We start from the raw sequence: 15,663 nt of genomic DNA on the forward strand, positions 1-15,663 counted from the left end.
CTGGACAGAGAAGCAGAGTTAGTTAAGCAGAAAGTTGTTAACTTAGCTGCCAAGGTCAGTGTGTGTTATCTTCAGCCAGAAGAGAAGAAGAAACAGCAGCCAGACAGCCCAGCAACTGCCCCCACTGCCGAACGCAGAATGTGCAGAGTGCCTACTTTGTTTTGGGTAATAGTTCTTAAACATTTCTATCTATCCAATGGAAGTGTTTAGAACAATCAGTATTTTGCTTTCTTACACCCAGTAGTGACTTATTTACACTCTTTCACTTTCCCTGTTTTGAACTTTGCAAGGAAAAATTAAAAAGACAGTTTCAAACCATCACAATGAGTGGTGCAGTTCTGCAGTGTTTATTACCTCTGCTGTTTGTCCTGCTGGATGTTTCCAGCCATCAACGTAATACTGTGAAACAACATGTTACTCCTCAAGACAAACAAAATCTTTTTTACAGTCCTGTTAAGACAACACCAGATGGTTTTATAAACATTTCTTTCAGTTCAAAGTCCATAAAAATGTAAGGGATTTTTTTTTTTTTAACGTGCCTTTTACTTTGTTTCCTTTGCTGCAGAATCTCGAAGTTACACAGAAGCCATTAGCCATGCTCTGGTGACGTCTGACAGCACTGTGGGCACTAACCCTGCTTTGCTGAAGGCCAACATGCAGACAGATCCCTCCTTTCAGCGCTGCTTTGCATCTTCGTGTACTGTTTCAAGTAACAGTCCTGTCCCAGGGGGAGAAAGGTAGGAAAAGATGCTGCTTTGTTGTTTAGTTCTTCTAACTATAGTTTATGGCCTAGACACTCTGCTTGAATCTTCATTGAAGAGCATTTATCCTAGGACTTTTGGGTTTGGTCATGACATTTAATGATGTTGTTGTCCAGTAGATGGAATTTACCACATACACAGCTGTCAGTGGCACAATTAGTTTTGTGGAGAAATAGAAATACAAAAATAAATAGGAATTTATAGCTCATTTACTTGATTTTTTGCTAGCACAAATTCATTCATATTTTACTTTATGCACCTTACTAGCTTCTCTAGTAGTATACTGAAAAGCATTTCAAGAAATTTCCCATGGAGTAAGTTGGATATGAGAGAGAGGGAGTACTCTTTTCACTGCAGTTCCTGCATTTCTGGTGACAGAGGATTTGGTTTTGGTAGTGAACAGCTGACTGCTTTTCAACTACTCATAGAGTCATTAAGGTTGGAAGAGACCTTTAAGAGTATGGAGTCCAACCGTCACCCAGTTACCATGACCACTAAACTATATCCTGAGGCACCACATCTACATGCTTCTTCAATGCCTTTCAGGAGGCTGCGAGATGTTATGATTTCATAATTGTAGGGTTCTACACCAGAGCTTGAACAGTTACTTGTACAGAATAAATTTACAAAATAGTCCTTGTTCCAGGGAGTTTGCAGCACTGGTGAGGCCACACCTTGATCACTGGGTTCAGTTTTGGGCCTCTCACTAGAAGAAAGACACTGAGGTGCTGGACTGTGTCCAGAGAAGGCCAGTGAAGCTGTTGAAGGGTATTGAGAACAGGTCTGGTGAGGAGCAGCTGAGGGAAGTGCAGTTGTTTAACCTGGAGAAGAGGAGGCTGGGGGCGGACCCTAGTAACAAGTGACAGAACAAATGACCTCAAATTGCCCCAGGGGATATTTAGGTTGGAGATTAGAAGACACTTCTTGATTAATAAGGCTCTCAAAACAGTGGAATAGGCTCCCCAGGGAGGTCTTTGAATACCCAAACCTTGAAGGTGTTCCAAGGAGGCAGAATCAAACAGAATCATGGCACAACAGGGGTTGGAAGGAACCTTGAAATACCATCTAGTCCAACCACCCCACCAGAACATGACCACTAAGATTAGGTCACACAGGAACACGCCAGGCTGGTTTTGAATGTCTCCAAAGAGGGAGACTCTACAACCTCTCTGGGCAGCCTGCTGCAGTGAAAAAGCTTTTCCTTATGTTTCCTTATGCTCCAGCTTGCCCATTGCCCCTTGTCTTGAGAAGAGCCAGCTCTGTCCTGCCAAAACTCACCTTTCACATATTTGTACACATTAATGAGGTCACCCCTCAGCCTCCTCTTTTCCAAGCTGGAGAGCCCCAGCTCCCTCAGCCTTTCCTCATAAGGGAGAGGTTCCACTCCATTACCATCTTTGTGGCTCTTTGCTGGACTCTTTCAAGCAATTCCCTGTCCTTCTTGAACTGAGGGGCCCAGAACTGGACACAGTATTCCAGATGTGGCCTCACCAGTGCAGGGTAGAGAGAGGGAGGAGAACCTCTTTCGACCTACTAGCCACATCCCTTCTAATACACCCTAGGATGCCAGGGATGTGGTGCTAAGGGATGTGATTTAGCAACAGACTTGGCAGAGTGGAGAATCCCTGGACTCAATGATCTTAATGGTCTATTCCAACTGAAATGATTCAATGAGAAATAGCAAGAAACACAAAGGAGGAGACCCAGCCGACTGTTACAAGGTTCAGAAGAGCAGGACAATGAAGTGCTACTCATTAGCTGTGCCCTATATTTACTTATTAGATGAGGTGGTGTGCTACAACTGATTAGGATTCCTTCTCTATGCAGCAACATTCCTTCGTGGCTAATTATCCTATTCTTGTTCTTGGGTAATTGCCTCCTTTCTCACAGTAAGTATTTGGAATACTGTTGGTGTGTCAGACTCTCTGTGGGCACTTCAAGTATGCTGGTATTTATCTTTTATTTACCTTCCCACCTAATTGATTCCATTTTCAATCAGTGACTGGGAAAGAATGTTTTCTTTTTGTAATCATGAATGTGAATCATAAGCCTGAACGAAGTATGTTAGCATTTTCTGAGGAGGAGACAATGTAACATTTCATTAGGAGTGCATATGAATTGAAAGCTTATCAGCTGTGCCATCATTACCAAGTTTACTTTCCTACTTCAAACTTTATGTAGAAAACTCTGTTCCCTTCTTTCAGCATATCTTTCCTGACATTTTTCATGTTGTCTAGCAGATCACTACAGCTGTGGGTTGTTTTTTCCTGTTGCAACAATGCCTTCTTCTGTTTGCTTCCCTTCCATTTTTCTATGGCACTTCCACTTGGATCTGTTCAAATCTAGTGGTAGCAGTTTCCACAGTTCCCATTTAATTAAAAATCTCTTGGTTTTGGTTTTTGTGGGTTTTTTTTTGTTTTTTTTTTTTTTAATATATATCTTATATCAGCTCTTTTTTTCATCTCAAAATGAGTGTCGTCTCTCTGATATTGCTGGTAATGTTTCCAGCTACAGTCTAAGGGACATTTCACTTTTACAAGCAAAGAGACGAGGTAACATTCTATCAGCTGGTTCCATCAGAAGCTTAGTTTGTCTTGTGTAGAAGGATATTTGTTATTCTTTACTTGAGTAGATGGAATTACTACCCAGTAGAAAAATTGAGTGTTTACTGTTGAAGTGCTTAATTCTATCCAACAAAAAAACTCTGTCACTAAATTAATTAATCATTGGGCCTACGTCTTTTTTTATGTACAAATGGTATTAAAAAGGTCTGGTCTAAGAACTGGGTCTTGTGAACTGTGTTCTTGTCATAGTTATTCATTTATTGTGTGCTGGTGTACAACTGCCACTTTAGGCTTTTTTTTTTTTTAATGAATATAAGAGACTGCATGTAAGAGCAGCTGTGTCAGTGGCAGCTTTCTTACATAAACCTCTGCCTTTGATGGCAGCTGTAGCTTAAGAAATCCTTTCATCTTTCTGCTCTTTCCAGGGAGCACTTCAGCTCACCATGTACAGATCTCCAGGACCACTGGGTGAAGCAGTACTGTGAACAGCCTCACTGAATTGGTTCATATTAAAAGTAACCCTCTCAAAAAGGGTAAAGGAGTGTTTAGCTGTGATTAATTTGATGGCTGGGTTTATAGTGCAAACTCAAGCTGTCCTGTCAGCGTGGCTAGTTGGAAGGTGAGATGAGGCAGAAAGTAGTGACCTGCACTAAAGAAGTGAGTGAGCAGGGTGGGTGATCTAGCTGCATCACCAAGTCCAGTGTATTGTCAGAGCACCCTCAGGTGTTGCCCTCACTGAGGTAATTTGCTGCTTTCAATTCATCATGACTTGCATAGTGACTTTTTAAGGGAATGATGTGACTGTTGTTTTATTTTTATGTTCAACTTGGGGTGGTTGTTTTTTTTTTTTTTTTTTGACAGCTCTTCCGTACCAGAACTTCCTTGGCTTGAAAGCAACCCAAAAGCTTCCTCATCACTACAGTTTTCAATGGGAAACAGCAGGCAGCCAGGAGGTTACCTTCTGCCCTCTGAATTTTCAAATGCTGTGCAAGATGGCTCTCTCTTGACTCGTTTCCAGACTCCAGAACTGCAAGTTGTCACCCTGAACAGCCTGGAGAATCCACCAGTAGAGCCACAGCAAGAATCTGCTGTCAGCAACAGTGCCCGGTCCTACCTGAGCTACAGTGGGGGCAGCAGGAGCAGTAGCTCCCCCCGAGAGGAGAAACAAGCTACTTTGATAGCCAGTACTGGCATCTGTCCTAAAACAATGAGCTCATCAGTGGCAAGTGCTGAGGACAATGGCTCTTTGACACAAAACTTTCTTACAGTGGCCTCTGGACACAATAGCCAGAACAGTGTGGTTCAGCAGCAGCATGGAGGGAATCTACATGCCCAACCACCTCTCCCAGAGAAAAAGCGGTCCTCTGAAGGAGACCGTTCCTTTGCCTCTGTATCACCTTCTTCAAGTGGCTTCTCCAGCCCCCACAGTGGAAGCACAATCAGCATCCCTTTCCCAAATGTCCTCCCAGATTTCTCAAAAACGTTGAGCATTTCCCCAGTGCCAGGTAGGCTCTGCACCAGACGAAAAAGACCTTCCATTTATGGGTGTTGGTAGAAAGCATTTAGGGGATATAAAAGTGGGGAGGGGGAAAAAAAAGGCAGTGCAATGAAAATGGCCAAGAATACGTGCATGGTTGCAGTAAGTGGCACCAATTCCTTGGCTTTGGATGTGTTACTTGGAGAACAGAATTCTGTCTCTGCTTCCCTAGATGTCAGCCAGCAGCAGCCTACCTTTTGAACTGCCAAACCACAAGTGAGCAGTGTGGAGTCCAGCTCCTCTTAATAAGTGCTGGCTTCCCACTGCCCCTTTCTAGGCTGGTGCCAAGAACAGTGTGCTCACTGGTTCCCATTGAGAAGCTTTGTATTTAATGCAGCTTTGTGAATGTAAGGGGCTTTAATATTTTATTGGATTTGTAAAGTGAAACTTCAAGAATGCTTTTGGAATCTTGGTGTACAGTGTTATATTTGCTGGTTCTAAACCAGTCCAGAGATTGTCTATGTTGTCCTTTGTAATCTTGAAGGTTTTTAATAATTAAGGTGATCAGGAATTGGAAAGAACAGTAAAATTTTTTTTTTTTTTTTATTTACAAAATTTCTTGGCTTCCACCCTCCCCCTTTTATTTTACAGAAAACACAACAGATAAACACGTGACTGTGAAATTTGTCCAGGACACATCCAAGTTCTGGTATAAGCCAGATATTTCAAGGGAACAAGGTATGTCAGCCCTGATGTATATTCTGGCTTACCCTTTGGCACAAAAGCTAGTTGGTGAATTTGCCAGGAATTTTATGATGTGTGATACATTATTCTTTAAAAGTCACAAAATAACACTCCCATGGAGCAACATCTTTGTGCAGTACCAAACAGATGTAGTGCATTGATATGGAGATGTATTGAGATGGAGAAAGCAAAATCTTAGTACCTGTGTGGCAGTATCTGCACACAAGGTTACGTCTTGTCCATGCTGAGCAGTGCAACACTCTGGGTGCTTTGCAGATGCAGCTGAGCTTGTGGCCCTTGTGTCCTTATCAGCTGTACTGAATTGCATTTAGTGAATTATGGCAGGATTTCAAATTGGGATCCTTAAAAAAATGTGCTTGTCAAAAAGGAAAAATGACAAATTGGTTCCTCCTAAACCAAAACAGACTTCAGCTACTGGCAAATGACGAATTGCTGTGTCTGTCTGCTTGAGATTGTTCTCAAATGGTAAATATGAGCTCAGGGGAATAAAGAGCATAGAAAACAGATCCTTAATTCATCTTTGGATGATGTTTTACTGCTCCTTGCATTCCAGTCCCCTTTCCCTTGTCATCTCCCCACCCATAACGAGAATTGAGTCTTTAAATGTGCAAAGAACATTTCCTGATTGATTGTAGTTCAGTAAGGGAGGTAGATCATAAAGGCAGTTCAAACCTACCTGCTTGAACTAATGAACAGAAAATCTTCCAAACCTTTTAGCATAGTACCCTGCTAAAAACCATTCCTTTAAAAAAAGTGTTATAACCTCTATTGCTTGTTCCTTTTTCCTGTGCTTCCTGGACAGCTGCTGTGAGAAATGAGTACTGTTTCCTTAGGGATTTAGAAATGTTAGTACTGAGTGCTGACTTTATATACTGCAGGGATTTATATATTCACACTCCTCCTTTCCACACATCACAGGTTATTACGAAAATCGTTGTTTTCTTCACCATCTGACAGATGAGTCCTACAGAATTTATACATATGTGCTTTACTCACTTAAGAGACAAAATTATGCCTCAATCTCCTCTTTTTTTTGTTATTACTTTTTTTTTTTATGGGGGGGGAAAAAAAAAGTGTGTGTTTCTTATGTAGTCATTGCCCAGGCCTTGTAAAATACGGCATCATGCCCCATATTTATAATTTCCATGTTTTATCTATACAGAGAGATAAGGACTCCAGGGTCAAATTTGGGTTTTTTCCAGTGTTTCTTTGAAGGCTTTCTGATAATTAGAAATTATGCAAACAAAACCAAGTATTTCCTAAAAGTTTAGGGACAAGAAAAACCCCAAAATACTAAGATTTTATTAAGATCAAAGTAAGGTCAATCACTAGATGAACCTTTTGTCTTTTTTCAAAGTGAGTTTAAGATTTTGGGCTACTAGATTTCAAAGTCTGCAGCAGACTCATGCAAGAACCGTTTCCCTGCAAATGGTTTCTTGTGAGGAGGACTTCATGTCACTCCTCCAGCAGGTATCACAGAGTTCAGATGTAAGATATTCTAGTGCTTGGACAGTCAAGAGCAAATATTCATTTACATCCCTTCCGTTGCTTTAAAATTGGAGGCAGAAATGTGTCAGTGGATGAAAATGGATCTGCTCTGCCTGTTGGAGCTGCACAGGAAAAGAAAACCAGTGCTGTCTAGTCAGCCTGGGAATTAGAGCTATGCTGTGCTCTGTCATGCTTCTAACAAGTTGGCAAAATGTAAGCAGGAATCACCTGATGGTATGAATCTTGGTGGGCCCTGCAGATTCTTCTCAGTTTAAAAATCAGTCGGGATCTGTATTTTCAGGCTTTTCTTGAAATAAATACCTGTGAAATTTGCACAAGATGTGTGATGGTGTGGGGGGATTCCAGCTCACACTGATACAAGATGTTACCACTCAGATCCACCACATATGCTTGATTGTATTCAGTCTTACAGTATGGAAACAGTAAAGGATGGTTATTTCTTGTAGTCTCCTGTTAACGATGGGTTTGCTCTTCTCCACTTCTTGGATGTGTACATGGTTCTGTAGCTGTTTGTCTCTCTCTTCCTGGAATCCTTTGCAGCCATTGCTGTTCTCAAGGACAAGGAGCCTGGCTCATTCATTGTTAGAGACAGTCATTCCTTCCGGGGAGCTTATGGGCTGGCCATGAAGGTTGCTACACCACCTCCTTCTGTGCTGCAGTTAAACAAGAAAGGTACTGTATGCTTTCTGTCATTTGCAAGCCTTACATGGTAGGAAGTCCTTATTACTGGATAATAATCTGGAGGATTATCCCCTCTTACAGTAAGTGCAATTTAATTTACAGGCTCCAATTGGTACCTTGTTAAAGGAGACTGGGTAAGGTGTCTTTTGTATTTACAGTTTCACCACAGCTTGGAAATGTGTGTTTACTGTGGCTGTGCATGTGTTGTACCTTATCAACCAAAGAGAAAACCATTGTCATCTCAGTAAAGGGTCTTCCCTAGCAACCAAAAGTCTGCGCTGGACCTACATACCACTGTGTACAGCTTTTGCTTGGCCAGAAAGTCCAATACTTTCGACCCTGAGGTTTGGTTTTGAGGCAGTTCTGCATTAGATATTAAATGATAGTTGTTTAAAAGAAGTGCTCTTAAAAGAAGAATCTCTCAGCTCCAGTGCTTCCATGTATAACTTGAGGCTGATAGCTGTGAAAGGTAAAATGAGAAAAACATAGGGAAAGCATCAATCAGTGTATGGAAACTCAGCTGCCAGTTCCTGTTGTGTTCTAAGCTTGATTTGTGCTGCTGCTGCGAGGGTAGTTGGGTGGCTTTCATTGCTGCTGTTTTCCTTTGACAAAGTTTATTATGTCTCATTAGTGCATGGTACTTGGTGAGATAGGCAGCTGAGATCCCAGGAAAGCAGTGATTCTCCATGTTGTAGTTGTGGAAGTGTGGCTTCGTCTGGGGTTGGTAGATTGGCTGGCTGTTGGTTTGTTTTATTTTAAGATTTCATTGTTACCCTGGGGAAAGGTTAGTGATCCACCTCTATCAGAATAACTCTGGACAAATTCTGTATGATTCAGCTTAATCTGGTACCCTGAGACAATTTCTAATACAATTTTGCCTTGTAATCCTTTTTATTGCCAAAAAAGGTCAACAGCATCGCTGCAATAAAAACAAGGTTCGTGTTGTCCTCCAATAGGGTGGTGCAACATGAGAGGTGAATGGAGAGTGGCTATAGATGTTTTTAGTTAATCTTTTTTTTATCAGACCAACAAAATCCAGAAGACATGAAAGTTTAAACTCTACTAGCCTTTAGGAGCCAGTTTGTGTTAGTTGTACCACAGGCAAGTAGTAGCAAGAGACAATTTCACTTGAGACTTTAGCATTCTTCCTCTTCTCACTCTGATATGTAGCTTGTTTTGGTTTCCATTGTTTCATCCCAGAAGGCACAAATCTGTTGTTCAGCCTTCTGCACTGTTTCTTGTTCCAGGCTTCTCCATCCCACACACACTTCTAATAATTTATTATGAGATCATAATGGCGAAGAGTAAGCTATTTGAAAAGGTGATCTTTGCAGTGTTTGCTTGCAGTTTTGCTGTCCAAATTAATGTGTTCATCTGTGTTAGCTTGAAAGTCAACCCTTGATGTGGTGTTTCCTGAACTGTGGCTGAGTCAAAGGGAGCTTTTGTGTTTGTGGCTCCTTTGTTCAAGTTTGAATGGTTGGGTAGCTTTGTCTCTCTGCTATGAAGTAACCCTTTATTTACTTGGAGAGAGAACCAGTTTCTAGGCAAGTGTGAAGTACTGTGAACAGTCTTTCAAGGAGTAATGAAGTTGTCTTAATTATATGTGTGCATATGTGTGTATGTATATATTGAAAAGAATCCCAAATCTCAAGGGAATTTTCATGTGCCTCTTGGCCTTACAATCTCCTCTTCCTCATTACGTCCCACTTAACAGCTTCAATTTGTCCTAGATTCCTGAGAGAGAAAAAACTGCCTTGAAACACTCAGATTTTACTAGTTTGTTTTTTTTTTTATGTAATTGTTTGCTTTCAGGAACAAAGACCTAAAGTTTTAAAATGCTTGCAGCTTTAGTCTAAAGTTCACAGAGAGACTTGGTATTGAGAGACCTTTGTGTAGCTAAGTCTTCTCTTGTTTTAGTCTGGAAGGCAGAGTTCTTTCAGCAGAACTGTCACTAGAAATTGAAGTGGTTTATCACACTTGTACTCCTTTGTCACAATGGATACAAGTTTTTCTAACAAGCAAGTTTTGCCTGGGAATTTTCTGATGAACGCTTTTGGACCAAAACTTTACAGTTTATTGAAGTGAGGTTTTCACTTCTCACTTTAGTATAGATTTTAAGTCGTTCAAATGTCTTTTTTTTCTAGGTTTTGCTAGAATTTTTAATTTGAAACAACTTACTTTTTAATTCTGTTAATTTGTAGAAAAATTCTAACTAGCTGGTGGTGTCCTTGCTGACTGCAGGGGGGTGGGCTAGATGACTCTTAAAGGTCCCTTCCAACCCAAATGATTCTCTAAGTTCATCAAAATTTCAAAGAATTCATTTTTTTCAAATTATTTTTCGTATCTGTAGTTGGGACCACACTTGGACATTTTGGACACCCAAATGCCAGTCTTTTGTCATTATAACCTCTTTCTCTCTCTGTGCCTGTAGTGAGCTATTTGCTTATTTGGTGTTGTGCTGCAGCTTGTAACCTTGGGGCAGAGCAGGTCTAATGTATCCTTTGCAGGCTGTCTATAAAACATTTGGTGATAATGTGGAAAACTGCTTCATAAAGACTTGCTAATTTGTGAGCCTGTTGGTCTGTTCGTGGCTTTTCTTCACGAGCTTTCTTTTTCTTTTCCAACACAGCTGGAGATTTGTCAAATGAACTTGTAAGGCATTTTCTGATTGAGTGCACTCACAAGGGGGTACGCTTGAAAGGATGCCCGAACGAACCGTATTTTGGTAAGTGCTCTGAGTCACAGGGAGGCAGAAAAGAGAAACAGTTTGCTTTTGCCAGAGCTCTTTTGTAGACTTGGATGGTGTGCAAATGAGAGAATGCTTTGCTCAGGTCCTGATGATTTCTGTAAGAACCCATTCTAAGGTTATAGGTTATATACCTTAAGTATGTGTGCAGGGCATTCTGGCATAGACCAGGCTTGAAGTGGTCAAGCTTGTCTACCACTACCAATGCTGCTCAGACAGCTGAGCTGGATGACTGTTACTGAATGACACGGTGCACTGGGTTGGAAAGGACCTCTGGGGTGATCAAGCCTCACCATGGATGTCTCACCATGGTGAACGGGGCCTCAACCACCTCCTTGGGCAACCTGCTCCAGTGTTCCACCACTCTTACAGTAAAGAATTTCTCCCTAATGACTAATCTAAGTCTGCCCTTCTCTAGTTTAAAAGCATTGCCCCTTGTCCTGTTGCTACACACCCTTGTAAATGGTCCCTCCCCAGCTTTCTTAGAATCATGGAATTGTTTCAATTGGAAAAGACCTCTAAGATGATCAAGTCTAACGGTCAACCTAACACCACTATAGCCATTAAACCCTGTCCCAAAAGTGCCATGTCCACATGTTTCTTGAACACCTCCAGGAACAGTGACTCTACCTCCCTGGGCAGCCTGTTCCAATGGTTGACCACCCTTGCAGGAAAGAATTTTGTCCTAATATCCAAACTAAACTCCCTTGGTGTAACTTGAGGCCATTTCCTCTTCTCCTATCACTTGTTACTTGGGAGAAGAGACCTCCTTTCAGGGAGCTATAGAGAGTGAGCAGGTCTTCCTCAGCCTCTTTTTCTCCAGACTAAACAACCCCAGTTCCCTCAGTCACTCCTCACCAGACCCTTCATCAGCTTTGTTGCCCTTCTGTGGACGTGTCAATCCTTCAATGTCCTTTTTGTAGTGAGGGCCCCAAAACTAAACACAGTATTTGAGGTGCCATCCTCACCAGTGCTGAGCGCTGAGGGATAATCCCTGTCCTGGTCCTGATGGCCACACTATTCCTGATCCAGACCTGGCCACCTGGGCACACGCTGGCTCATCTTCAGCTGCTGTCAATCAGCACTTCCAGCTCCTTTCCGCCAGGCAGGTTTCTAGGCACTCAGTCCCATGCCTGGAGCATTCATGGGGTGGGTTGTGAGCAGCAGTGAGGCTGTGTTTGGTTGAACTGTGATTTTTGTCTAAGTGCCTGGTTGCAGTGTTCTGTGTTTGTTAGTAAACAGCATTGAGAGATGGCATTTTGTACAGACTGATGGTTACACTGTCCTCACTTCTCAGAGTATGGTCAGGCTTGCTGACACCCAGGATGAATAATGTGTTATTATTTTAATTAAGCCAAGCCCAAACCACAAAAGTGACTGAATAGAAAAGAATAATTTAATAGAAAGTGATACATACATCACTGCTGTATAGAGACTATTAGATGGCTAAGAGGCAGAGCTCCTTGCTCTTTCTCTGCCTCATCACATAGCATTGACCACTTCTGCTCTTACTGTACTTGTAAGATTTTACTACATTTAATGTAGAAGAATTGAAAAACATTGAAGGAATTCACTGACCTCCGTACTGGGTTTGTCATTTCTGTGCTTTCATCATTTAAAGCTAAGCCATTTAGAATTTAAGCAGGGAAGAGGAGCATACGATTGTGATTAGTGAGTTTGAATACATCCAACTGGGACAGTGCTGGGAAACAAAAATACCCTAAAGCTAACAGAAGATCTTGGCTTAAGTGCCAAGAGGTTTTGTTTTTTTAAAGGGCAGCAGGGAGGCCACTTGGTCTATAAAATACTTGAGTGTCAGCATACCTGATAAGCATTCTTCTTGTCCACCAACTTAACTGTGCATGTCTTGTTACTCTTCTGATCACAGGTAGTTTGACAGCTCTGGTGTACCAGCATTCCATCACACCACTGGCATTGCCCTGCAAGCTTCTCATCCCAGACAGAGGTATGCTTGTTAAAGTACAGTAGAGAGACACTCAATCAAGTGCTCCTTCAAAATGCCAGTGTCTGAAGGCTGGTGAATGTGTCACAAGTTGAGATCTAAGCAAGAACTGACAGGGAAGGAAGTGTGTTTTCATTCAAGATGGTTCTTCAGTACTGCTGATGGCTCTTACCCAAGCTGTGGTTGTGAGCAGACCAGTACTGTGATATTCCAGTCATAAATAGTGATGCCTCGTGGAAAGCTGTGCAGTAATCTAGTGTGGAGGAAGAGAATTGTACTTCTCAGACATGAGATTATGCCCATGTATGGTTAGATGTAAGCACTCGTTCAGGTCTGAGTGGCAAAAGTGCCTTAGGGAAGGGAAAATAGGTGAAAATAGAGGGAAAACAGAGAATAGAAGGTGCTCTGACACTGCCAGGAAGGAAATAGCAACTTCCTCAGGTCCCAGTGTAGTTTAAGTAAAAGGTCAAAAAGGCTGTGTTGCATGATGGAACTGTAATTCTAATTTTGGTTATGGTGATTTCATAAACCACCCTAAGAAACCAGCAAAATGTAGCTGTTCCTGCCCTACAATTCGATCTTCTCTTACTCTCCCACAATTAAGTTAACACCAGATGTGTTCTTGAAATCTTAAACATGCCTGTGGTTTTCTACTGAACTCCTTACACTTTTGTTAAAGGCCATATGTCAGTGTTCAAACATACAATTTGAATTATGTAAATACATTAATGAAACCATTTTAGCACAAAAAGATGTTCTGGTGGATGTGACCAGAAATCTCTTTATATGGCAAACCAGTGTGCTTGGTGGGCTTGTTATCCTTATCCTCCTCACCTAAAATGGAAAGCTCCTTCTGTTGTGGCAGAGGTGCAGATCTGAAACATTTGTCTTGACCCCAATAAACATACCACAATGAAATTTTATTTTGGGTTTCTTTTTGAATCTGATGAATCATGCGTTTTAAGATCTTCTTTGGTTAATGCCTCTGGGTGCAGCACATGGAGGGTTTGTAGCATGTGGGTAGATGAACATGTGAAGTGTGTCACACATCACATTACTGCTCTTCTTGTTTGAATGATTCAAAGACAGCAAACATCATGTTAAATGCAGCAGGAGGAGAGCTCCTTTTACATGCATTTATATAACTGAAACAACATGATGGGCAGTATTCTCACTGATTTTTAAGAGAGATGAAGGCTGGCTGCTCTCAGTACACTGCTGTCTGAATAGTTCAGAGGTTTGTTTTTTTACACAGGTATGAAGAAAGAAGGATTATGCTGTCGTCTTCAGAATCAAAATTCATAGAAACACAAAGTCTTTGTGCCTAAGTTAGTGTGAATTATGCAAATTAAATGAGATAATTGAATTGTGCTGTTTAAAAAATGTTGAGGTTGTGATGAAGGGAACACAGCTGCTTGTGTTGGTTTTAACATGACATGCAGTGTGTCCCTGCAGCATAAGCTATGTAGTTAGGTCTTTCACTGTCAGGAAATAAAGGCTGAGCATCCCTGCAGCAGCACTGGAGGCTAAAAATCCTGATGCAACACAAACCCCACACTGATTATTCTAGTTACAGGTACAAGATTGTTTCATGTTTTTGGCAAAGAGTTGTACAGTACAAATGCTAAACTCCTGCTTGACCGTGTGTGTTGATCTGTCAAATGAAGTCTCAGCAAGACATGGACAGTCATGGACAGTGTTCTGTTTGCAGATCCCTTGGAGGAGATAGCAGAAACCTCTCCGCAAACTGCGGCAAACTCAGCAGCGGAGCTTCTCAAGCAGGGTGCAGGTCTGTTCAACTTTTTCCTTGCATTTGACTTTTGCCAGATGTTGTATGTTGAAAGGGTGGGAGAGGCTGGACTGAAGGATGTTGAAAAGGAGCAGTTTAAATTCAAAGTGCTGTGTAGAAGTGTACATATCCTGTAGCATGAGGGTACATACCAGGTTCTTTCTTCTTTCTGCAACCAGCTCCTAAGTTCTACAACTGTTTGCCTTCCAGTCATGAGGATATGAGGCACATGTGGGGTGGTTGAAGCACAGCAATTTTTAACCTGTGACATTGCTTTCATAACTGATGAACTTACAGAAGGTATTTTCAAGCTGTGGCTGCAGAGGTTGATAAAGTCGGCAAACAGGAACTAAGGAAAGTGTTCAGTAGGGGTCAATTCTCAGCATAGGCATCAACAGCACCACTGGCAAATGCTTTCCGTCCCATCAGTCTGAAAAACAATTAAAACATTGCCCTCTGCTTCACTTGATGCTCGTGTTGTTCAGAGAGGTGCACTGTCTTTTGCATTGGGTTTTGGTTTATGGATTCTCATGCATACTGCAGCACCCATTGTGGCAAGTTAAATTGTTTTAAAATCATAGACTTGTAGAATCGTTTTGGTTGGAAAAGAATTTTAAGATGATCAAGTCCAACCAATACCTAACTCTACCAAGTCTGGGGCAAATCCATATCCCTTAGCACCACATCTATGCCTCTTTGAAAAACCTCCAAGGATGGCTATTTCACCACCTCCCTGAAGAGCCTGTTCCAATCTTTGAGAACCCTTTCAGAGAAGAAATTTTTTCTCACATCCAACCTAAACCTCTCCCAGTGCAACTTGAGGCCATTTCTTCTCACTGTTGTTCCTAGGGAGAGTAGACCAACAGGTACCTGGCTCCAACCTGCTTTCAGGAGAGCAAGGTCTCCCCTCAGCCTTTTCTCCAGACTAAACAACCCCAGGTCCTTCAGCTGCATCCTCCAGATGTGTTCTCCAGATCCTTCAACAGCTTCATTGCCCTTCTCTGGACACACTCCAGCACCTCAATGTCCTTCTTGGAGTGAGGGACCTGAAACTAAACCCACTACTCAAGGTCTGGCCTTACCAGTGCTGATCCAGGGAAGAAAATCACTTCCTTGGTTCTGCTGGCCACACTATTGCTGATCCAGGCCATGATGCTGTTGGCCTTCTTGGCCACCTGGGCACACACTGACTCATCTTCATCTGGCTGTCAATGAACACTCCTAGGTCGTCTTCTGCTGGGCAGCTTTTCTCCCCAGCTTTTCTACCATGACTGTATTTCTGTGACAGAAGAATCCTGACAGAATTGCCTCCAAATAGTCAGATGCTCTGCATTGGTATCATTTGTATTGCTCTCCAATTGCTTGTCTGCTTTCTTTGTGTGCAGCTTGAGCCAAGGACAACTGGTGG

At 41.9% G+C, this 15,663-nt stretch overlaps 1 protein-coding gene across 1 annotated transcript in view; it reads left to right on the plus strand.

Moving 5' to 3' along the window:
* Positions 1-15,663, plus strand: part of TNS3 (tensin 3) — a 96,580-nt gene that overhangs the window by 75,477 nt on the left and 5,440 nt on the right. Inside the window, exons 16-22 of the mRNA XM_054384690.1 lie at positions 566-737; positions 4,187-4,830; positions 5,454-5,540; positions 7,617-7,748; positions 10,387-10,482; positions 12,392-12,469; positions 14,178-14,255. Of these exons, the coding sequence (XP_054240665.1) occupies positions 566-737; positions 4,187-4,830; positions 5,454-5,540; positions 7,617-7,748; positions 10,387-10,482; positions 12,392-12,469; positions 14,178-14,255 (1,287 nt within the window). The remainder of the gene's footprint in view (positions 1-565; positions 738-4,186; positions 4,831-5,453; positions 5,541-7,616; positions 7,749-10,386; positions 10,483-12,391; positions 12,470-14,177; positions 14,256-15,663) is intronic.

This window comes from Indicator indicator, chromosome 11 (assembly GCF_027791375.1).
Source record: "Indicator indicator isolate 239-I01 chromosome 11, UM_Iind_1.1, whole genome shotgun sequence".
Taxonomy (NCBI): Eukaryota; Metazoa; Chordata; class Aves; order Piciformes; family Indicatoridae; genus Indicator; species Indicator indicator.